This window comes from Actinia tenebrosa, unplaced genomic scaffold (assembly GCF_029948245.1).
Source record: "Actinia tenebrosa isolate PJP-AT-01 unplaced genomic scaffold, QUT_ActTen_1.0 PGA_scaffold1__47_contigs__length_23844297, whole genome shotgun sequence".
Lineage (NCBI taxonomy): Eukaryota > Metazoa > Cnidaria > Anthozoa > Actiniaria > Actiniidae > Actinia > Actinia tenebrosa.
In genome coordinates this window covers 7554189-7579113 of record NW_028292578.1, presented here as the reverse complement: position 1 = coordinate 7579113, position 24925 = coordinate 7554189, and the positions used below count along the sequence as shown (strand labels likewise).

General features: G+C 35.6%; 2 protein-coding genes across 2 annotated transcripts; both read left to right on the top strand.

The window, feature by feature from the left end:
• The first annotated feature begins 1049 nt into the window (after positions 1-1049).
• LOC116292814 (uncharacterized) lies at positions 1050-10552 on the top strand. Its single transcript, XM_031700171.2, has 6 exons — positions 1050-1854; positions 2116-2383; positions 2541-2690; positions 3561-3646; positions 4077-4195; positions 8805-10552. Exons 1-6 carry the CDS (start codon positions 1364-1366, stop codon positions 9416-9418), a joined length of 1728 nt encoding a protein of 575 aa, XP_031556031.1. The 5' UTR covers positions 1050-1363; the 3' UTR covers positions 9419-10552.
• Positions 10553-16947: 6395 nt separating this feature from the next.
• On the top strand, positions 16948-24132 carry LOC116301609 (T-box protein 2-like). The gene is made up of 7 exons (XM_089032213.1): positions 16948-17059; positions 17261-17531; positions 18511-18778; positions 22519-22671; positions 22983-23071; positions 23322-23461; positions 23642-24132. The coding sequence occupies exons 1-7, from the start codon at positions 16948-16950 to the stop codon at positions 24130-24132; spliced, it is 1524 nt and encodes a 507-aa protein (XP_088888339.1).
• Positions 24133-24925: the final 793 nt, after the last annotated feature.

Here is a 24925-nt window from a genome sequence, read left to right as displayed (position 1 = left end):
AATGACTCTATTCTGATATACATTGATTCTACCTTCAAATATATTTTTTTCCTCAATCAAATTGCGGGAAAAATTTTTACCATAAAACCTTAGTTTGTAAATTATCCCAGTGGATTTCTTTGCCAGGAAGTGGTTCATGTGCTGATATTCTTGCCATTTTCTCCCCTCGAGTATCATTATATTTGAAGCTAAGAAACTACACAAAAGATTAATTCAGAAAAGTCGAGATGCGTTTGTTTTTTGAATCCAATTTCTAATTATCCCCTCAAATGTGACGGTTCTAGTATGGACCGGGCACATGAGAGTTGACATTACGATCAGCTGTCATAGCACACACCTATCAATCATATCAATCATATCAACCATTCCTAAATTCAGTGCAAGTCAATCTCGAATGTTTCACAGTATTTTGTTGATACAAGGATTGATAATAATAGCCAAGTGTTTGTAATATTACACGGACAGTCCCGTTTTCGGACGCCATTGCCTTCCTTGGGGCATTTTCCAGTTGCAAACATAATCATAGCTGTAAAAAAAATACTGGAAAAAAATCATACTCAAAAATAGGACAAAAATCTAATTTTTATGGGGAAAATATCCAAACATTTGTATCGGATGAATGCTTACTATGATATTAATTCTATACTTTACAAAATCTTCACTTTTGCCTAATATATATAGCAGGATGTTAATAAATCCAGACTAGGCTTTCCAGGCAACCAAACAAGCTCCAAAAATTGAGCCAAAACAAAACCGCTTTGTCTTTTCCAACTGACCGCGAACCCTCCCACACGAGCGCATCGGATTTTTCCTTCATCGTCAAACTAACATCTGTGTTCCTTTCGGTAGATTCACATGAATCAAAACAACTAGATTCCTAGCTTGATATGTTTTTAAATAACGGTAGAGCAGCGGAAGCTGAAACTATAAAACTCATAAGGGTAAGGGCACAAGTAACACATTCTGGTGTCTCTAGGGCGCCAAACTGACGAGAAAGGCGCGAGTGGGCAAGCAAGTTTGAGCTAAATCCAACTTCATTGAAAGAAAAAGTTTATAATATGCAAATCATTTCTTTCGTCATGGTTAAATAATTACGTCACGATCTGGATTGTCATTCAAATGAATGTTGTTGATATATTCCTGTAAAGAAGTGAATCATATATGCTAAACTGACTGACAGATCGGCCGGTTTACGAGGCGTTCAAATCTACTGGCCAGTATTAGGCAAAGTGACAAGAAACATAAAAAAGGTGCTAATTCTTTCAGAAAAAGAACACAAAATGTCACCTTGTCAATCTATTGCACGTCAATTACATATGTCAAGTTTGTGTTTCTCGTGATCTGATTGGTCGGTGATAATCCCATGACCAATCAGCGTCGAGTGCTCATTAGCTCTTGTGAAATGTTAGCTTGTTCCAATGCAGCTGTGGAAAGGACCCAACAACAATACGTGAGTTCGTCAGTAGCGTGTGATAACCGTGAGAGGACAGTAATGGCTTACTATCCTTACTATCCATCGAGAATGAGAGATTTTAGAGTTAGTTCTCTGCTAGAGGGATGTTCACAGTTTATTCCAGGAATGCCAGGAAGCAATCCTTCGATGCCAAACAATTTGAATTCAAACGGGCCGTATTCTATGTATCCCCCGTACCATCCGCAACAACTAACCAAGCAGCCATCTCACTTTGGGCCAGCAACAGCTATTGCCGCAAATCCTCATCCTTCTTCACAACAAATTCATATGTCTGGACACGAATCCGAGCTGGAAAATGCAGAGCTTACGTTAGAAAACAAAGATCTTTGGATGAGTTTTTATAAAGAGAAAACAGAGATGGTTATAACGAAGGCCGGCAGGTACGTTCGCACGACCAGTCATCTATATCATCAACGTGTTGTAGAGCCAACGTAACGGGCAACTCTCATCTCGGTGTGTCGATTCAAACGCCTTCACGTCTCAAACTGATGCAAATATCACTGAGGAGACTCGACCGTCTGTCTAGTCTAAACAAGCGCGCCAAACGTGTGATTATTTACTACAGATCTTGTTCATTTCAACGACCATGTTAATTTCAAGTCAGAAACAACTAACTCTCTTTCTCTTTGATATATTTACAGACGAATGTTTCCTCCTATCAAGATCAGAGTCACCGGCCTTGATCCTAGAGCAAAGTATTTCTTTTTACTCGATATCGTTCCAGCCGACGACTGCCGATATAAATTTCACAACTGTCGATGGATGGTGGCTGGAAAGGCCGATCCCGAATTGGCGAAACCGCTTTACATTCACCCTGATTCCCCGAGCACAGGAGCGCAGTGGATGCAGAAAACCATATCATTTCACAAGATGAAGTTAACAAATAACATCGCCGATAAACACGGCTATGTAAGTATGTTCTATTTTCGTCGTTTCGCGTTTTTTGCCTTTGTAACTTGAGTGTTGTTGTCGGTGTTATCGTGACTATCGGAAGTAAGGACTCTTTCATTCGCTAGAAATGTCTTGCCTTTTATAATGGATTAAATCTCTGTGCTTTCTCCTTTAGACAATCCTCAACTCAATGCACAAATATCAGTCCAGAATACACATAGTACGAGGAGATGATGGCTACAAGTATCCCGTTAACTCACCCTTCAAAACCTTTACCTTCGAAGAAACTCCGTTTATAGCCGTAACAGCTTATCAGAATGAAAAGGTACGTACTAAACATCGCCTCAGGGGTCTCATAAAGATCGTCTAAACAAAAACCAGACTTTTGTATGATAAAAGTAATCCAATCTAGATTCCCCACAGATTTTTTTTACAATCAATATATTTTAGTCTCAGCTGGGGCAAATTGATAACAATTCGATGACGGGAGGTTACGGGTCCTAAACACAAATTCAACATGTATTGTAACAGCAAACAAAGAACAAGTAACATACAAATTGACCCCAATTTTATCCAAGATAAAATCCTTTCTTTCTATCTCTTATTTACGAAGTTCAGGTTTCGAGAAATAATGCTTTTAAAAAGCTGTGGATTTGTCTATTGATTTGATGCCTCTGTGAAAACGGTGTTAAAATAGCGTTGCATTTGGAACGACAACAATTTCATTCATCTATTTGTTACGTGTTCTATCTCTTTGATTGAATCTTACTTTTCAATGCTTTAGATTTTAGGATAGAAACTCGCGCTTTTTCGGTCCAAAAAACTTAAAATCCAGTTCATTTAAAAAACCCTTTTGACCATCTTCTCATAACACTAAAAAACTTATTGCTTTTGTCTTTAGTATTGAATCTCTGAGAGGTTCCGTTTTCTTTAAAAAGCAGCAAGATAAAAAATTTTCAACAAATTTTCAAAGAATATTTTGTATGTGTGTGTGTATTTTTATTTTTCGATAGCTTCACACGTTCTCTGAGATCAAGTAGATCCTCTTGCGAGGGAATTTTAAAGCTTTGAATATTAATAAAAATGTTAGGTCCTTCTTGTGATTTCAAGTGGATAAATTATTCTTTGGGCTTGAAATTGTCCTTTAGTTTTAATAGAATCGAAGCGTTTTAGTGAAGTGTTCTTTCATTGACAGATAACACAGTTAAAGATCGACAATAATCCTTTTGCTAAAGGATTTCGCGAGGAAGGTGCAGGCCATCGACGAAGAATGGAAAGAAGGTGAATAAAGCCGACGCAACTGCTCGCGTTTTCCTCACGTTTTCATTCTCATTCGCTGAAATTTCAAAGTGAAAACAAAAATTGATTTGACATCTATTCTAATCCGTTTTGGCAGCTCAAGAAATACTGTTAAAAAATGATATTTAACTTATGGTTCACTTTTGTCGAGTTTTAATGTTATGCGAAGAAAATTTCCTGGAAAATTTTATACGTGTCTTGACCACAAAGAATATAATACCCATTGGAAGAGAAAGAAAAAACTGGTTGAAAAATATAGATTACAGAAAAAGATATATAATTGTTAGCTTTTCCTCTTGTGTTTTTTTTTCAAACAACTGTATGTTTTGACACGAGAAACACTATAATAAAACGAGTAACGCCTTAAGAAGTTAACACTTTTCATTCTCACCCTCGATCTATTTCTGCTCAGGCGACGAACCGAATCGGGGAATGACGACGATTTCAATGACGATGACGAGGATCGTAATAGCGAAGATGGAGCTGACAATCTCAAAGACCAGCTTTCAATAAACCCCAAACCAGAAAACGGTAAGCTATAAGATATGGGTTTATTTATTTTATTTACTTTTTTTTCTGAATTAAAAAAAAATCCGCAATTTTTTTAACATTTGATTAGGTTCCCATCTTGTTTTCAACTAGTTTTCAGCTTAAAACTTCGCGACTGAATTTTTTACGAAAAATCTCTATTCGTAAGGGATTCGTAAAGGGTTTATCGAAAAGATTAGAAATCACAACTTCTTTTAAACCGGTTTCCACAAAAAAATAATAAATTGGTATCTCACTTGCTTATTCCGAACTAATATTTTAGTAGCGTAGTCCATGTAATTTAGCTCGAATTTTTGGAGTTAAAAATTTTGGATTACTCAAAATCTCATCGCGTAAACACCAAAAGTATTCTTAGAGATATTTTTGTCGCTTTTTTCTGGTGGCTTTGATGCGCTGGTGACTGTTGTTAATGAAAACGTAATTGTTCTAAACACTTCAAGGTTATGAACGACAAACACAAGGTCTTTTCTTCCTTTCAAAAGCAAAGGAGACTAGATGCTGTCAATTTACATATCGACAATAAGCGCGAAGTTTCACTGAACAGAGAAAAGTATTAATTAAAAAGTTTTCTGCAAACAAAGGTAAAAGGAAGCTGCCTGGAATTCTAGATGAGAAAAACTTAACATTTTAGCATTCTTCGTTTATTAGTTGTTTTTTTTAATGTGTGTGTGTGTTTATGTTTGGGAACCGTTTCTTAAATTTAGGTCATACATAGACTTTGCCAAAAATTCGAAAATTTCTGAATTTTAAAAAGTTTGGAACCTTGGGTACTACTAAAAATCCGCCTTATTTATCGTATTTAATGAAAACTAGCAAAAGTGAGTATGTTTCCCTTTAATCTAATTTTTTTTTTGTTTTAAAACCTTTGCATTGTATTTGAAATGAAAGTTTCTAAGTGACTTTTTCCTGTCCAAATTTGTGTTGCAACCCTATCAATAATCTTTCCAATTGTCTTTTCCGGTTTTTCCGGATCTTATTTTTGATTATTTTCAAGAAATCTGTCTTGTTTATGTGAACATGAAAATATTTCTTATTAACAGTTCGCTTTTCAAAGGTGTTTATGACTTTGGCTAAATGTACCAGAAAACTGTCCTCGTATATTATTTAAAGCTGCATTTCAAACTTCTGTTACTACAAGACTAAATTAGTCGTCTTTATCTATTAAAAATCAAAAAAGAAACTTATTACAGCAATGAACTTGGTTACGACGGGATTTTTTCTCTTTCCTTTTCGTTAACGATGTCCGTTTAGGGTTTAAATTAGGGTTTAACCCTCCCGTCTAACATAAATTTTGATTCTTTCTCATCACTGGCTTTTTCTCTGACTGCGACGAAAGAACAAATTGGATTTATTATCTTTTGAGCCCGAGTAGTTCCTCGAAAAACAATGGCAATGATTAGAATTGAGAAAGATTAGCGATGAATGACTTACTTATTATCTTATCGTGTACGAATGATCCTAGCAAAGGTTTTAAACCTTGAGCAAAGTTATCATTCAAGTAGGTAGTTACAAAGTCAAGGATGTTTATAAGAGCCTATTAGATGTAACTCATCTCTTTAAACAATTATTTTCTTGACTTCATCTGAAATTTCATTTACTAAAGTATTGAAAAAAGCGAATTCGATAGCGCTTGCTCGGTCTCCATGACAAAGCAATCCTGTGAAAGCCCACAGAAAGAGTTCATAATATTTTCAAAATAGATGTTTGAAGTCAAAAAAGGGATACTTTAAAAAGTAATATCAACTTGTTGGTTACGAGTTTAAGTAACGCTTGAGCGCGAAGCTAATAGTGTTAATTGTAATAAAGCATGGAAAAAGTGGGCTTCGAGTTAAGGTTTATTCCCTGGAGGGACTATCATAGCACATCTTTGAAACTAGGCGATAATAGGCTCTGTCTAGAGTGTAAAGAACTTAGGAAAAACTTCACTTTTGGTGTAAAAAATGCTTTTTGTGTGCGTTAAATCGAATCACTGATTTGCGAACGTCAACAGAGTTTTTTTGTCTTTATTTTTTTTGTCATTTTAAATCTCATGAGAATAAAAATATGCAAGGTATTCCATTACGAATTTATAAAGAAAGTTTCAATAATCTCGAATTAGTTTTAAGATTTAAGATTAATTTAACATTTCTTTTGATTTTTTTGGCCATATTCGGGTAGCATAATTGTTCTTAACATTGCTTGTATTTTACAAGTAATTTTCGTTATTAATTCTGAGCTCGCTATCACCGCACTAAGTATCTATTGTTAACAATCAACAACGATCAGTCATATCTATCGCCACATTTCGTCTGTTTTTCTATTTTTTTTTTTAATCAAAAATCCTTAAGTTTCATTCCAGATGGAGTAACGATTGAAAATATCAACCTTTGAGACTGCGCAAAAAATGGACGACTCAATCTGAGGGTAGAAGTTTGAAGTTTACTCAAAGCTTCTTATCTTGCAAGAAACTTCAAAATACAATATTTTTCGTCGAATGCTTTGAAGCAATTAACGGGTTTCGAAATTTTGAGGTCGTCGTATTGTTTTTCGTGCGATTGTCTGTGGCGAATTTAATTGATTCTGTGTTCTATTCTATGTGTGCTCATCATTTAGTCTCTTTTCATTTTGATGTATTAATGAATAGGGAAAAAAGAATATAGGAAGCCAATGGTGAAGAATCTGTCCGGTTTTACTTTGGCTTTTTATACTCATAGACAACATTGTTAATGGAAGTGAATCGCTTCAGAATTGACAAAAATGAAAAGCGAATAACTCAACAACCTGTCTGTATACTTCTGCTTTTCCCCAAGTACAGACGATCAGCTCGCTTTTGAAGATGTCCTCATTTCTTTTCACCTCTTTAATCAGTTTGTACTTTCCAATTTCAGAACTTGTTATAAAAGATCGTAAGGAAATTCTCTAATATCTCATAGCTAAATTAGCACTGAAAATAGAGTGACAAGAAACCTCTATAAATGTACAATTTTCTCACCCAAGCAAACCAGAAATCGATATTATCAAACCCTGAAACTACTTCTGGGTTGATCTAAGTTAGGGCACGCCTAACTCACAGATCGAACCCTGAAACAACCTCTGGACTGATCTAAGTCATGCAGGGCATGGCTAACTCACAGATCGAAACCTGAAATAACCTCTAGGTTGATCTAAGGCAGGAACGAGGAAAACTAAAGAACACAAACTTTGCTCGCATGTGATGCCCGAGTCCAGGAATCGAACCTGCAATCCCAGAGATGAGCCATGCAAGAGAAATACGAAATGTGCAGTACATTTTGTTCAAATCTTTCTTCCTGAAAACAAAAGTTAACGGTTTAAGCCACTTAATATATTAAAAAATCATGTATTTATTTCCCAACTTTTGCGTCTTGCAAGTCAAAAAACAACAACACTATATCGACAGATATTTAATCCTCACAAATAAAATAAAAACTTATATATATTTATTTAATTTGGTGAAACCCATTGAAGGGAGCACATGAGTATTTGACGGAACAACCTTGTGATCCACGGTCGTTTTATTTACATTAACAGTTGCTTCTTGTCATATCTTCTGCTTAAGGACTGTGTGTCCTAAAACCTCCAAGTTAATCCTTACCATAGAACAATGGTTTTAAATGTTTTAGGAATTTAGTGTAAAGAAATAGTTTTTTTTGTTTCGATTTTAAACTGAAAAATGGATATATATATAGATAGATAGATAGATAAGCGTTTATTTAGGACCAAGAGGATGTAGTGCTATCAATGTAAGGATTTATCATTGTTTTTCACTTCATATATTTGTCATATTCCCACGATAACGAATTGACATTATCATCATTAATCCTTAAGAAGCACTTGGTTTTTAAAAACTTCCTATACGAAAATTAGTGCAAATTGATGGTATTGTAAAAGGATATAAAGGATCATGCTGTTGTAATATAGTGACAGCTGTCCAAATAGTCTATAGTTGAACTTGTCTGAAGTGCTAAGAACACTTAGATTGATGTCAATTTAAGCACTTGTTTCTCAAATAAGTGTAAACGTCGATTTAAAACACTAATGTTAAATGATAGCTCTGCAGTCTTCATATATATTTTAAGGTGTTGTTAACATCTTTTCTCTTATTAACTTCCATTTTTCTTTTCCATTTTGTTCATACAATTGGCACTTATTGTATAAATGACAGTCAAATTTTTGCCCTTTGTTTAAATTGTGCAAAAAGTACTTAAAAAGTTGCGAATCGTCCAGGAAGTTTATCCGTTTCTATTAAGAAGGTTTTCCCATTGACTATATCAATATCATTCACTCTTATTTGCTGTAGAACGAGGACTTTTATCATCCCGGACTCGAGAAACCTCTTCCTTCTAATGGGGGAAAAACAGACATTTTTCTGATTCGTAATCATTACTAAGGTGGTTTATAATCATTCCTAAGGGAATAAAAATGGCAGCTATGTTTGATAATGTTTACTATAGTGTTTTGTACTCATTCGTGAGGGAATAAAAGTGGCAGCCATTTTAGAATTTCAGTTTATCCAACATGTCCGCCATATTTCTTTTTGAAAATAAAATTCCTCAGCAAAATAATTATTTATTTATTTATTTATTTATTTTAGATGCTGGCAGCGTTTCTGCCTCTTCTTTAGTAAACGAAGATAAATCACTAATACCACTGAAAAACACCACTACCTCGTCATGCAATGCCGCCATCGTGCCTTCAGCAGGAGACATCAAACCTGTTGTACACCAGTCCAATGAAGAACATCAATACGGTGCCTACAACCATGCTCAAACCGTTCACCTTCCTGAAGATACCAAACATATTCATTTAACGCATGAATCCAACGAGCCTGGAAATGTAGGCGGTTCATTGGCGATCCCTCCACATCTCAAAGCCCCAACACCAAGATCATTCCACATGGACATGAGATTCAATCCTTACTCGAGACCACCATACTCACTGAACAGCGTACCATCAGGCTTCATTCCCACGCATGCGCATACGCATGGTCATGTATACCCAGCATGCACTATTCCTCAGGCTGTTTTTACTGGTTATCAGGGAAGTCAAGGAGGGTATCCTGCCTTTAGTGCTAGTCAGGGATATGGGTTCCCTGCTGGAATATCGACGCCAAGTATGGTAGGAAGCTTACCAACAGAGACTCGTACAAGTTCGGAACTACACAATATGGATGCACACGTTACAGACCATGGTGGGCATCACCAATAATTTAATATATAAGCTATATATATATCTATATATATATATGTATATTTAGGGGAGAAATTGCATAACAGTGAATATGGACGGTACTGTTACAGTAATGACGTTATCAGTTGAGCATCTCCTGATTATCCAATCGGAATGCTTGGACACGACACGGTACGTTCAAAATGTGCCTTTTTCGCACTCATACGAAATCTCTCTAGAATCAGACATTTTGTGCTAGAGTGACATATCCGAGATGATGTGCAACATTTATGAGCCTTGACTTGTGGAGGTTTTGTTAATTTAAAGCTAGCTTAATCCCTTCGTTCAAACTTACAAAACTTAAATAACATTCTTCGTTCGCTCGATATGAGCCAAAAATGCCCAACAAGGCCAAGTTAAAACGGCGAATTTTACATGTACACGTGCCGAATGTAGTGCAAATAAGCAGATCCTACTGTTTAAATTCATTTGGAGTGATTGAATTCGGCACGTGAAATTCGACGTTTAAATTTTAACCTGGTCTGACTTAACTGTACAAACGTTACTATTTCGATTCGTCGTATTTTTTTTTGTTAAAGCGATGAATAACTTCTCTTTCGTAGTATGCCTTTCTCTCCTAGTGAGTTAAGAAAGGTAAAGTCTAAAAATCTTTTTGAACTGGCTCAGAATAGCTGAATCATCGAAATATATTATATAATATAGTTATGTTCAAACTTAAATGTTATTGAGAATCGGCTTGGAGGTCTTAGCTTCAAAACATAATCTGTCGTATTATCTACACACAGAGCGCATTCAAAGCTAAAGTTTAGGAATACAATATACTAGGATGTTTGCATGATGACGTCATTTGACTACGACTACCGAAATGCTTTGCGAATTTCATCGTGAGATAGTAACTGAACAAAAGAAAGTCTGCAAAGGATTCTGCTTGTTGTGGTTACTATACTAACACCATAATGCAAGTGTCCTTCCTAATTGGAGCGAACTTATCCGCTTTTCCGGCTCAGTTTCAGATTACGCGTTTATTCTTCCTGCAGTCTAAGGACAAAGCGGCCGTTTATATTTCATTTTTTAACCTTCTTGAAGCAATAACGTGAAACTATGAGCTTTGTCCAACTGAAATCCTTCTTGCAACCTTTTGACCAATCAGAATAAGCGTTATATCTTAGCTTTTTAAAATGTAATTGTATTTTTCTTACAGCTCCTCTTATTGATTCGATCTGAATATTATGTAATTTAAGTAAGACTCTGAAGCCAGATTTGAATACACATGACTAATATGGTTGTTGCATAACGGAAGCGTGACCACACGTCACGCGAGCATATTATGTAACGCATTCTTTCAATGATTGCAACCTATATCTATAAAAGATGTAGATGTCTCTACATATATATATATATAATATTTATTTAAGTCAAATACCACTTGTACTTCTTGGTCCATGTCAGAAGACATGAATCGGACAGGTTTTGAGATATATTCATTGCTAAAAAAGCCATGAATGTCGTTCCTTTTCAAGCCAACTGTTTTCAAAAATCTTAACATAAGATAATAAAGATTCAAAAATACATTTGTTTAAGAAAATTATAAATTAGTTTATTTATAGAAATATTAAAGCTTAAAAGAATTAAAATTTGCTTCGTTTTTATGATGATGTTTTTCTTGGTGGGTAGTTTGTTAAAAATATATAAGTAACCTTTAGATAATATTAGATAATATTAGTGATTCCATCCACTGGTATCTATTCGTAAATTGTTTAAGCCGTTTGGCTTCACTTAGTATAATCAACCATTCAAATGTGGTTAGCTTGTAATCTTGCTAAATCATTAAAAATTCAAAGTAATATTCATTCTGTAGTCATTTTTTAATCATTATATATTTTTCATATTTTAACTTTGTCACACTCCAAAACAACCCAAGGAGAATCTGGGCTTGGGGCGGGGCTTGGGGATCACAATAAGATAGCCTTCTTAGCGTGGCAAAACTACATCTCTTTGGCAAACTAACTGACGCAATCTGAAACACTACGTCTTGAAATGCAACAAGTTGTCTGGGTCTTCAAACCCTGTCTTGAAACTGATGAGCTTTTGTACTTATACAGGAAAGGTAATACTGCGCATGCGGAAAACAGAGTACAAAAGTAATGTCAAGAGCGGCAGCTCGTGATATCTTTTAAGAGGTAGCTATGTCACTTCATCAGTTAAGACCCTGACGCAAGCAGGTATAGATAGCAAACGAGCAACAAACAAACAAGTATGCAAGTAAACAAGCAAACAAGTAAGCATTCAAGTAAACAAACAAGTCAAAAAGCAAACAAGAAAACAATCATGCCAGTAAACAAACAAAGCAAACAAGTAAGCAAACAAGCAGATGGTCGGTGAAAAATGGATGGCAAACTTTAAGGATAAAGTAACATCAGAGTACAGGAGCAATGTGACCATACTCATTTTTACGGTGAGTAACTGGTATACACCCTTCTCATAATGGCTGACAAGTGCACGAAAACGCGGTCACCCAGTCATTATTTCACGATAAAAGATATAAAATTACATGAAATGACTTTAAAGAAGGAAAGTATAAAAAAATGACCTTTGTTTTGATCTGAATTAGCACTAACAGCCTTTATTTTGAATGAGCAGCTTGGCTCAACCTTGCAAGATGACTGGGTGACCTCGTTTCCATGCGTTCATCAGCCATTTAATATGAGAAGGATATATGCACCACTGCGGTTTTAAGGTAGTTAAAGATGCCGAGGGCTGGTCATTTTATCCACTCATGCCTTGCGCGCCATGTCCACCATTTAGTTGCAATGTTCTAATATGAATGCCCTAGATAACACAAAGCTGGTAAGAAACTCATCATGGTTCACCAAACAAGACAAATTTCATTGTTATTTTAGTTTTTGTTCCTTTATTTTACAAGCGTCGCCATTGAGATGTGAACCATTGTTGTTTCACGTGTGATTCACAGTCAACTTTTTGAAAAACTCCTACCATATGACTACTATAATAATTATAATAAATAGGTGAAATATAGTAATTGTACTATTATTACTTATTTTTGGGGGTGAAAAATCGGTTTGTCAAACGGAATGTAACGCATTGACGAAAATTCTTCAAAGTCAAATCATCAATTAAATACCGGCAAAAAAGATTATGTTAGAGATGAACCTTCGAGTAGAAAAGGCTTTTGCTTCAATATTCACAAATCATGATCATATTCAACGAATCCGTATATAAGAAAATTTGAGTAGAATTTTAAAAGTGTTGAAACAAAGGATTGAGTAAATAATAAAAGTTAGTTCGCCACTTAACAGTGCTAAAGGTATGGAGGAAGCGTTACAGTAAACGCGAGGTTTTGTTTGCTAAGTGTCTCTCAGAGAATGTCACTAACACCAGCGACAAGCAGACTAAGCTAGTCTTGTTCACCTGATGCCAAATATTGCTTCCAATAGACCTTTTATGTATAAGACATATGTCTCATGTCTGGTTTTGACCCACTTTGTGAAGTTCGTGCTAGAATTTAATGAGCTCAGGAAACAAAAGCCATTGTTTGGCGAGTAAATTAAATAATGGTATATCAACGTCTTTATCTCTTATCGCCTACCCGAGTGAGACAAAGGATATTATTATATAGATATCAATGAAATATGAAGGTAGTCATGTCAACAGTGATATCTTCACATGTGACGGATATGATATCTTCACTGTGTAGAATGTACGAAGGTTTAGGACACCGGGTAAGTCCTCGTATTTCGCTCATCGATATCTATATAATAAACAGAACATTACATGACCACTTGGAGATACAAATTTTATCTTCTCGTGTTGAATATCTCTCAGTCGTTCACTCTGTTTCGGTGGGCACTAACCCCGAGACCCCCTCGATGCTCCTGCTTTCGGTGGGCCACCCCAAACAGAATTCCCTAATAATAGTGTTAGGGAAGCACAGATATGGTAGCGATGATCAGATTCTCACTGCCTAAACAATGCGACTAGATTCGAATAGATTCGAGGACACGGTGTTGCATGTTTGGTTATATCCTTTGATTCGAGGGTTTTCTCCTGGTTCTCCGGTCTTCCTCCCTTCTCAAAATTCAACTTCTAAATTCATATTGGAATCCAGTGGAAGAAGAGCTATTCTGTTGATTACCATTTATTTATTATGATGAACCAAACATGCGACATCGTGCCATCCATTGTTGAGGCGGGGAAGCTCTCATCGATACGCTATCCATTCGAAGTTAAAAGAGTTTTCCCTGATTAAACCACTGAGTACAATTTAGAATACGTATAAAAACATTTGAAGTAAAAGAGTTACATATCTATCCATACATCTATTTACAAGACTCTCCTGATTGTTGTGCGATAAAAATCTATTCTAAAACAATCCCTTTTTTGTCCCTCTCTCTTACCCCCACATAAAGTAAACGATTAAGTGAGTGAAAACTTATTTACTATCAGTCTAAGCCTTGGTCTACTCGCGCAAGCTATTTTCCGAGTCCGGTTCTGTTGTGGGTCAGATAGAGTTTCACTATTTTAAAAAATTGTTGATAAAGTGAATTTAACTATAAACAAATGCAATGCATGAAAAACCATGGCTATGAATTGGTTATTATGTCCTGAGAAAGTTTAATGTGACAAAAAGATTTTCTTTAGAAATTCAATGTGACAAAAGATTTTCTATAGTTGTCTGGAAAGGGTGCAAGCAAAATCTGACCAATCAGATTTGGTACACTCCCCCTCGGCAGGCTGCTCGTAAAGAGTTCAGTATCCTAGCCATATGGAACTATTTTAACACGAGAATATCAACATTATGGGTTTTATTCGAATGAATGAATAAAAATAAAATGAAAAATAGTTAGTTTAGTACACGTCCTCTTTGTTTCTATTCAGCTCCATAGTAACAAAGTTACTGAGCCATGATGTAGCGATCGTTCTTTCAGTAAAGTCAGAACAGTATCCTATGCAGCTAAGCAGTGTTACCCCCGTTTCTTCACCAGTGCTTTGTTTTAAATGTATTTAAATTGCAAATTACACGAAGTGGAGAAAAGTCCTTACTTCAGTCGGTTGTTGGCTTCGTCTGTTAATTAGCTAAAACGGCATCCTTGGCAGGCGACAGTTCACACAGGTATTCAAAGCTGAATTCAAAATGTGTGAGACCACAGGGATCCAACTTCGGACCACTAGCTTTGCAGGATAGCACACTACTTTCCAACTTAACCATACACATACATTTTTGTAAAAGTGAGTTTAAAAATGGTTTCTTTTAAAACTAACCATGATTAAAATCGTTTGCAAATGTGTTAGAATATCTATTGATTGAGTCTTTCCTGGAAGCCATTTCCAAAGATCTTACAACTATTTTAAAATGCGATAAATGTTGAAACAAATCAAGAGAAAAAGAAAAAAATGAGAGAAACTTTGACTGGAATTATTCATACAGTGTGCACTGAGTTCGTTTGTACTTTTGGAATAACTATGGAATACCCGGCAAATCATATGCAGTTGGTCAAAACTCTTTGTAACTTTACAAAGAATGTTGTCTACAGAATTGTATTTATTGTTACTGTATGCGTTAAATATTCTATAAAACGATAACAGCACCTCATCAACAACTCTAAGCAACTCCATGGCAACCGTGGTTTATAATCAACGCGCTGTTTAGTATGAAAACAATTGAACGTGAAAAACAATTTCTTTAGTTTACTAAATGTTTAATTCAATCTGTTTTCAGCGCCTCTCGGGCAGCGTGAGACTTACTAAGAATAGCATCTTTTCAGTGGGATATGCTTCGTTACATTAAACTGATCTATTGAGGTTTATATGAGGTTGTTTTCTTACCACCAAAAATAAATTTAAAAACACCGAATTTTTGTAAAGAATCTTCAACTTTGATATTATGTTGTTTAACTTTATAATTTTCAGCGCAAACTCAGTTCGTTTGAGAATATTTAAATCCTCAAACTTCTCATGAAAGGAATGTATTGATAATCTTACCAAAATACCATCACATTCAGTACGTTCCAAACCAAATAATTTAATAAATTAATGGTCGAATTTTTGCATGAAAACATTGTTACTTCAATTTGAAAACTTTGATTTCAACGTCGTTTTGTCTTCGTGTTAAGTTTGTCTTTAAACTCAGGACAAAATTCGCTAAAATTTATATCTCATTCACTTTACGAAAACAAATTTCGTTCTAGAGGAATCGTACGCGTCTTTTACTTCTACCTTTGTACCAACGAGCTCTCCTTTCTCAGCAAATATCAACAGTAAATTTCGAAAAAGATCGATTAAAAATCGCTAAATTTCTGCAACGATATCTGGCATTTTCATTGTGTTCGAAGTGGTTTAAGAAGGCGGGGACCACAAATACATGAAGTAATTATTCTATTCTTTGAAGAAAAAAAACAAGTGAAAATAGATAGTAATTAGATAAAGATGTTATCAATACATTGTGGAATATGCAGCTTTTTCTGTTTTTGTATATCCGCAAAGCAAAGCGAAAATAATTGCACACAGTCCACTTACTAAACCTGACAAACTTTAGCCAAAAACTTTGGTAAACTTTATACAAATCGTCGCATTTATGACAATGATAATGAATATCAAGCACTTATTGAAGTACTCGTTTTGAATACGATTTTCGACTTGCTTTTTTAGAATTCAAAGCCCAATCCAGTCACGTAAAAAAAAAACTTCAAAGACAAAAATATTCTAGGTATTTTTGGCAATAATCCGTGGGACTGCAATTTTTTTAACTTTTAAATTCAGATAGATGTATCACGAGCGTGCAAAACTTCTAAAAATGCAATATTTTTGTAGTGTTTTATAACTATGTAAACTAGGATGGAGTGTGTATTTTCATAAATCGAGAGGTAAATAATAATGCAGTCAGCGCATGCAACGAGACCGGAAAGGATTTGCCTTGATGTTCGTTAGTATTGGCTCGCGAGAGATATTCAAATCCTTCATCCTTTGATATTGCAAATCCCTTTGAATTCGCGATATTTGGTTCATTGTTACTTAGCTAATTTCCTTTGTATCAGGTTGTTAGGGCCCGCCTTCTGGACACGGTACGTTAATTGTCCTTCACAAATAAGCATTTAAATATTTACAGGAAATGAACAAGGAATGACAAGCAGTAGAATGGCTTCCTGTGATATTGACTGTTAAGATGACAAGGACTGGACCAATCAGAGAGCTCGTTTGACGATTACAATAATCGAGTAGAACACCTTGGTGATTTATGAGTAACCACTAATAGCCTAGCTGTCTCGTTGTTTCATAAATAACACGACTAGTGATTGATTGATTGACAGCCTAAAACAGCAATCTGAACATGTATTGTATTGTGGTTTATTCATCATCAAAGCAGTAGTAGTCCAGGCAGCCGGGCCGTCCGTGAGCCTCTCGTCAACCCCCAAACCTCCGAAGCGCTTTCAAAATCGTGCGACAAGTGGAAGAGTGAATTTTCACAGTCTATCACAACATCAGCAGGATTTCACGCATTTCTAAGAAAACAAATCTTGACAAATTCTTCTATGGCTTCTCTGCATTTACCGGAAGCAGGACTTACACGTGCTGAACTTCAATACTGCGGTCCAACGATGGTACAAGCTCCTCAAAACCCTCTGCCTCAGGACATAGATTTTGGTAAGAACATGTTTATCTTCTTCAAAACAATTTTCATACTTTTCCTGATTTAAGAGTTCACTTTGCCATTGATAATCCTCATAACTTGTCGATGTTATTCTAAGTTTTATAAACTCTGCATGATATTTATGCGTAATTCCGGTATTTGATGGTATTTATGACTTAAGTTGGTAACATCTTCCTCTGCTTGTCTTCCGCCAGATATTTCATCTTTCTATCCTGACAGAAGAATCGAATCCATCAACTCTTACCCCAAGCAACCTGGTTTCTGTGAAGGTATGCCAGCGGCCGTGAACAACATTACGACAACAACGTCTTCAGCTCAAAACTTTGCATTAACTGTTGGTTACTCATCACCGTTGCCCCATGGACAACTTGTATCAGAACCTCTACAAGTTGAGCTTGAAAATAAAGAGCTTTGGGAGAAATTCCATGATATAGGTACAGAAATGATCATTACCAAGAACGGACGGTAAGTTTTGATTTATGTAGATAAGTTTCGAATATGTCATGTCGAAGTTATCAATGTTTTCTATCAAAACAAGGAACTCGAACATGGTAATGGATTCAACGACAATTACTTAAAATTTCTGTTAGTTCTGACAGGTTCAATTGTTTCTGACGACTTGTATATGAATTTAAATCAAACTTGAAGAATCCTCATCGAGACTTTGATCGATTTTTCGAGTATTTTTGTGGTTTCCTCTCTGGATATATGAGATGGAAATCCAGGAAGCCTGAAAACTGTGCCGAAATCTTTCGAATGACATCTGCGCGTTGCTGGACCAAATTGGAAACCAACTTTCATCCCTTCAGTAATTCATTTATGGGTTACTTAAAGAACTCTCAAAAAGCTTTAAGATTTTTCAACAAGTTTATTGAAGGTTTCTGTTGAAATACAAAATTAAACGATATAAATTGGCCGTCCTCTCGAAAGAGGGAAATCACACTTCATATACAATTTAAACTAAAGTTTTTAAAAATAAACAAAGTAACTCAAATATTTTCTTATTACTAAAGTAATTTAAAGTCAGGGGAATTTTAAGTTCTTCATAATGGTAGTTGTTTGTCAATGGTTGTGTTTTTAAGTTGTAATCAGGTAAAGCATTGCATGGTTTTTAGGTCCCCCACTGAGGTAACGTCAACAAGAGGTGGTATTATAAAACAGAGCCAAATTCTTCCTAAATTACATCATTAAAACTCCTCTTTTTTAATGAACAAATTCCCGGTAAAGCGAGGAAGTATTCCTTCGTCCAGGAATTCCGACATTTTGAATCAGTTTTATAATGGGTGCTTGTTCTGGATAACGCCTAAAAGACAGAACCAAGCTTGAATCATCCCTTCACAAACACTATAATCTGTAATCCTTGTTCTTAAAGTAATTAGACAAGTAATGATAATCTCCACATATATTTGTATAATAAAAGCAAGAATCTTTTCTCCTTCCTTAGTCGAATGTTCCCAGTTGTTCGGTCCAACATTACCGGCTTGAGTCCTAAAGAAGAATACATCATCGGGCTAGATCTTGTCCCTGCTGACGAGAATCGTTACAAGTACCATAACACAGAATGGGCAATAACAGGCAAGGCTGAAAACCTGATCCCATCTCGAGTTTTTATCCACCCTGATTCCCCTGGAACCGGAGCCCAGTGGATGAGACAAGTCGTATCCTTCCAGAAACTCAAGCTAACAAACAACCTCAATGACCAATCTGGCCATGTAAGTATTTTAGTAGGACACTTGAGAAATTTTGCTTCTAACTAAACCGGCTTTTGTGCAATGGCTTTCTTATTTTGGGTGTAAGAAGGATAAATGGGGTTCTGAAGTTTTTTAAATCAAGAGGGTTAGTCTGATTGGGAAAACTCATGATTTACGTTAAACAGTAAATAAGGGTTAGTTTATCTTTTCTTTAAAAAGGAAAGTCTCTACATTTACATGCAGACGTGAAGCGGAGCAAAGTTGTTCCATCTTTGTACAAGCTAGATTATGCACACGGATCAGTTTGAAACTGAAGTTCTTTAGTCAATAATGTATCGGGATTTGTCGTAAGGTTTTTGCAGATAAACAAACTGATAGTAGCAAAGCGCTGCATAAAACTACACAAGGCTCCAAACCCCTCAGTGTTGGTGTTCCCAGAACAAGGACCTGAAAGCTAAAAGCATCTTTGAGAGACTTGAAGGCTCTCGATAAGTTTAAACACTACTAAAACTTAAGCACTGCTTTGATTTTTTCCCCTGTAAACTGATGATATTTGCAAATCAGTCGAGATTTAGAAAGTAAAGAATTATGTCCAAGTTATATTTCTAAAGAAATACACAGTGATCTTCAGTAACAGTGTTCGGGATTCCATTCTTCAAATCTCTTTGCATTATTTGGATTGAAAAGTTCATAGTTATTCAAAACGTTTTTTGCGATTTTCTTTTCTTTTTTGGGTAGAATTTTCGGAATTGAAAAGTAAATGATTCAGCATATTATTCATGAAGTTCAAAGATTACTTGCACGATGAGAAGTCCCGCCTACATTCACCTTGGCAATGTTTGACAACTCGACCACTAACACGTTGTACGAACGGCCCGGCCCTGTCGCTTTCTTCTAATGGCACTTCTCTATGCTTTCAAACAACCAAACAGATAATAATAATAATAATAATCGAATAAATTTGCTTGTGCGATAGCACTTGCTGTTGAACTTCACACACAATAAAAGTACGAGGGAAGATTTTTGCTTGTCATTCTTAGAAAATGTTCAAAAAATCTTCTTTTATCTTCAATCTCTTGCCAGAATAAATTGCGAATCAAATTACACAATTGGCATTTATTCAAAAATCTCCAGAATTTTACTAATTTTTGGCGAGCTTTCAAGGTTTTTTCGCTTCGTTATCTTAGTGCTGTTCGAGAGATTCATTATCGTTTGTATTCCAGTAATCACACATATTAACACTTCCAGTTCTTTAAGATTTCTATCACACCTTTGATAAGAGAATATGTTTTGAAGGTGATGGTCAGTGCCCTGTGGGATCGTGTCGTTGATTAGAGTAATTCGTAGCTTTTCATTCATTTTGTTGGTTTGAGTATATGGTTTTTTATCGTCTAACCACAGGTCCAACCCAACGCTCATTCATTAGTGTTATTATGCTTCTATCTTATATAAAATGAAGCGAAACTTAAAGTGCATTATGAGGCCTACGAAAGAACGTACGACCTTCGCTTCTTTGAAACAACCGCGAAAATAACTTTGCTACAAAATAATATAATTTCACATTTACTGGGTTTCGACTCGTGTAGAAACGAAAAACCTTAAGTTCAAACATAGAATGAGCCTTTTTAATTCATGTGTTTGAATTCATATATTAAAAACTTTGCTTAAAAAGTTTAAATAACTTTTCTATGTTTCGTACATTTGGCTTGTTGATGAAAACCTTTTCTGAATCGTTCAACTGCACTTGTACAACATTAAACTTCCTTTCCAGTTTCTTTTAAAAAGCTTTGAAAAATTAAAGATTCGAGTTCTTAAATTCGAAAATAATTACAAAACACATTGAACTTCTTTCCTTTTGTCTTGTAATTTCAGTTATAATATCTTAATTGTATAGTTGTTTTTCAAAGAAAAATCAGAAATTGCGAAGTGTGAAGTGGTGTCACCTTCTCCCAGGCGCAAAGCCAATTGGCACCAGAATTGAGTTCACAAGATTGTGATATTTTGATAACTAATTTGTAGTCGAATTGGCAGTAATTTACTCTGTCGTGTGCCAGATAACTCTTCTTGTACATATTAAGGGTAATTTTCAGTAACGACTTTAAAGCGTTAAAACTTTTCCGACTATAATTTGTTTAAGTGGTTTCATTCCATCGTTGGTTTGTTGAGCCTGCCAAATCACATCTGGAGTCGTAAATGAATTCTAACCAAATTTTCAGCCGGGAAAAAAACCTAATTGAGGCGAATTTGTATTCTCGTTGTCCATTCGAAATACCGTTGCTAAAGGTTATTTACGTAGTTCAGAACAAAAGGTATAATGAAAGGAAAAGCCGGTTTTAGCATCAATAGATTATAGTCAATGCGAATTTTATGAAACATTTCTTGCAAGTTTGCAGCTTCATTATTGTGATTTTTTATGTAAAAACAAAAAATCTTTTCGCCTTGGATATTCTGCTTTTTATGTTTCAAGATATTCAAAAACAGACAAACAACGGCAATATCAAAGATAATCCTAAAAACTAATCAAAAATATTTTATCTGCGAACAAGTTAATCTTCCCCAATGAACATGCTCTCGTGAAATTCGCAATATGTTCACAACTCAATAAACAAATTGTCAAGTTCTTTAATAATTTTCACAGCGTTCCATACGTGTTTGAGCTTTCTTCATGTGTTAATACATAAAATCCAACTCAAAGGATCTGCGATGAACAAAAATGTTGAAGTGTAAATGTAGTTAGTTCTGGAACTGATTCACATTTGTAAATTTTGTATCAAAACCTTTTCACACTTGAATAATATTGGTAGAAAATGTATTTGATCGATGCAATATATGTGCTACAACATCTGGGTTGGAAGCCGAGAAATGTTTTTATGCAGGAATTATTAAACACGAGAAGCAATTATATATTAACAAGTAGTGCAAATATTCTATTTTCCATATGAATGTTATGCAGTACTGATGTTAGATATCGAGAAAATCCTTTTAAAAGGTTTCATTTTTTTTTTTTCCCCCGTACATATTTAATACATAGTTAACGGGTTTAGTAAAAAGGTATTTTCCCAACAATAAAGAGAGCATGACATGACATTGTGTTCCAACTTTTCAACACAAGTTGCTAAATTTCTAAAAATGAAAGAATAAAAAAAATTTTCAAACCTTCCAATTTTATCAAGCCGTTAAACAGCCGGTTTCTGGTTCAGTGGGTGGAGTCCAGGAAGAAACCTAACCAACTCTGGTTACATGTGATGGCGAGTCCAGGAATCAAACCTGAGACCCCAGAAATAAGAGGCGAGTAAATCAAATACTACGCCATCCTTGATTTTATCGTATTACAAACAGAAATGAATGTGCATGAATCATTCCCGATATATGCCCTGGAAAGAGAATGGAATAAAGATACTACCAGTCACACCCTAACACCTACACATTACACTATGATACGTGTCGGTGTCGCTTTGCCACGCTTGTGTAAAAAGCCTTGCTCATTTTAATAGATTTTACTATCAAACCTTGAGAGAAAATAAACACATGTTGTAGTATAGTAAAGCTACCTAAGTAAATAGCGATAAACCTTTTAAAAATATTGCTTTTTACACTATTGTCATTATCACTTTTTGCTAACCGTCAGCCCGATGTTGGTTCTCATACTGAATGGAAAGAAATAATCCAGTTATGTCACGAATTAGGGATGACAATAAAAACTATATGATAAAGCAAAGAAACATTCAATTAAAAAGAGAGGATCTTTTCTTTATCTTTAGGTGATATTGAACTCCATGCATAAATACCGTCCTCGTATTCACGTCATCCCCGCCAAGGAGTACAACATGTTTAGCATGAAGAAAGGCACGTTCTACACGTTTACTTTCCCAGAGACTGAATTTATGGCTGTGACGGCTTATCAGAACCCGAGGGTAAGTTGTTGGTTATATTGAAGTGGGTGCTGATGGCTAGAAAACACCAGAAAGAGAGAAAGAAAGAAGGAAGGAAAGAAAGAAAGAAAGAAAGAAAGAAAGAAAGAAAGAAAGAAAGAAAGAAAGAAAGAAAGAAAGAAAGAAAGAAAGAAAGAAAGAAAGAAAGAAAGAAAGAAAGAAAGAAAGAAAGGAAAGGAAAGGGTCATGTATTAGTATAGTAGGATACAATACTCGTTCAAATTGGATCAATATATTTTTAGAGGTGGTTTGCATAGTTTTGTATACTCATCGTTATCATTTTTTTCACACAGATAACTCAGCTCAAGATTGAGAACAATCCTTTTGCCAAGGGCTTCCGAGGAAACTGTAACAACACGAGTCATCACTTTGGAATGAAGAGGTTTGTGTTTCTCCATATCTACGTTTCTTTTATTTCATTTCTTTCTTTCTCAATATTTTAACCAGTTCCCGTGCATTCGGACCTCGTGCTCCTTCTTCGTTTTTATTTTAATTTTAATCGAGTTACTTTTAGATATCGATAAAGTTTCAGGGATTACCCTTAAACAAAGGGATAATACTCAAGACACGCGATCATAAATGCATTTTATCCATTTAGAAGTAGTCATTATTTGGAATTTTTTTTCCAGGAGAAATCAAGAAAACACAGACGACACGGGATCTCTTTCGCCCTCGTCTACAACAGGCAGCGTTGAACCCTGTAAACGTTTTCGATCCTCCCCACAGATCTCGGAATCCAATACCACCACCCCTCCCCCCTCACTATTCTCAGGTACAGTATTCCTCTACCTATTCATATTGCTCGGTATCAATCAGCTAAATAAATCTTATAAATCCCATAAATCTTATTACCAGCCTTAATTTAGCTGATAAGAATTCGTAAAAATTCCTCGAGAATCTATCCGGCCATGTTGTGTCATAATGGTTTAACTTGATGCTTATTGCTTTGTAGGAAGCCCTCTTGGTAGACTGATGATGTCACACAGACCCGACTCACACCAGTCACCTTGTGTCTCAGCTCCATTACAATCAACCTGCCGACAAAGACCATACTATGGCGACGACTCATCAGATATTTTTTCACAGCCACCAATCAACCTGACGTCAGCGTCTCCGTTTAACCTCTCGTCACAGTCTTATACGCATGCGCATGGAATGAACACCCCTATGACGTCACAGAATCCTTTTCCTCACCCACACATTCCACGACCGATTGTACATCCGGGATATTTTGGACATTCTCATCATAACGAGCATACCATTCATCACAAACCAGCTCACCTATCTACGCATGCGCACCAAAGTATGCCTGGATATCCAGAGAGCTTCCGAACGGACTTCAACCTGGGACGAAACAGCAGCGATTACAGTAAACCGCTGACCATATCTACTTCGTTTAATAATGGATTTCCTGGGAATTCTTCGAGTTATCCATTCCATTGAATTGAAATTAGAAAATATTGTCGTATTAATGATGAGTTCCTCACGACAGGAGTGAAGTTATCGGGAATATATTATAGAGACGTTAATATTAATTTAGTGGTTGGGGTACGTTAAATAACGTTGTGTTCCTGTTGGATCGATACTGAACAATCTCATTAACATCTTCTGGTTACATAAATTGCTGGTTTTTAGAGCCGCTGTCTTGGTTGAATTTAGCAACCAACATGGCGGCCTCGTATTTCGTTATCTCGTTCTCTTGGGATGGATAACAAATCATTGGTGTAACGGTAAGATCTCCAGGAATTTATACAAAAGTTCGTTAATTCTCGGCGGACTACAAGAAGATATACTACAGAATTTAAATTTAAAAAAAGAGAGATATGGGTTGAAAGATATTTGGATAAATATATTATTGTTATACATAGAAAGACATCTAAATCATTTGGTATTTAAAACCATAGGTCAGCTTTTCTTGATTTATTTACGCTGATCAAGTAACGAACTCTGTGGTACTGAATTTGCACAAAATCGTATCCTAAAAAATATTCATTGTGAAAACTATTTAAAGTAGCGTTCGCCGCTATATCTTGAAAACTAGTAGCCTGGCCTTCGAAGCGCCTTGATGATTTTACATATCCATATATGGTAAACGAATCCTTATTTGGTATCTTAGCTTTATCATCCAATATGGCGGATGTCTGTTGCGTTTGGATCAAATGGAAGCTAGCTTTAATTCAAAATTTCTCAAATTCAAATATTTCAAATTCGTTGTCTTCGTTTTCTTACAACGTGA

Coding starts and splice junctions, on each gene's coding strand:
- LOC116301609 (XM_089032213.1), top strand. CDS start 16,948: ATGGCTTCTCTGCATTTACCGGAAGCAGGACTTACACGTGCTGAACTT. Junction 18,779..22,518: donor TCAATGACCAATCTGGCCAT/GTAAGTATTTTA, acceptor CTTTATCTTTAG/GTGATATTGAACTCCATGCA. Junction 23,072..23,321: donor CATCACTTTGGAATGAAGAG/GTTTGTGTTTCT, acceptor TTTTTCCAGGAG/AAATCAAGAAAACACAGACG.
- LOC116292814 (XM_031700171.2), top strand. CDS start 1,364: ATGACCAATCAGCGTCGAGTGCTCATTAGCTCTTGTGAAATGTTAGCT. Junction 1,855..2,115: donor GTTATAACGAAGGCCGGCAG/GTACGTTCGCAC, acceptor ATATATTTACAG/ACGAATGTTTCCTCCTATCA. Junction 4,196..8,804: donor AAACCCCAAACCAGAAAACG/GTAAGCTATAAG, acceptor TATTTATTTTAG/ATGCTGGCAGCGTTTCTGCC.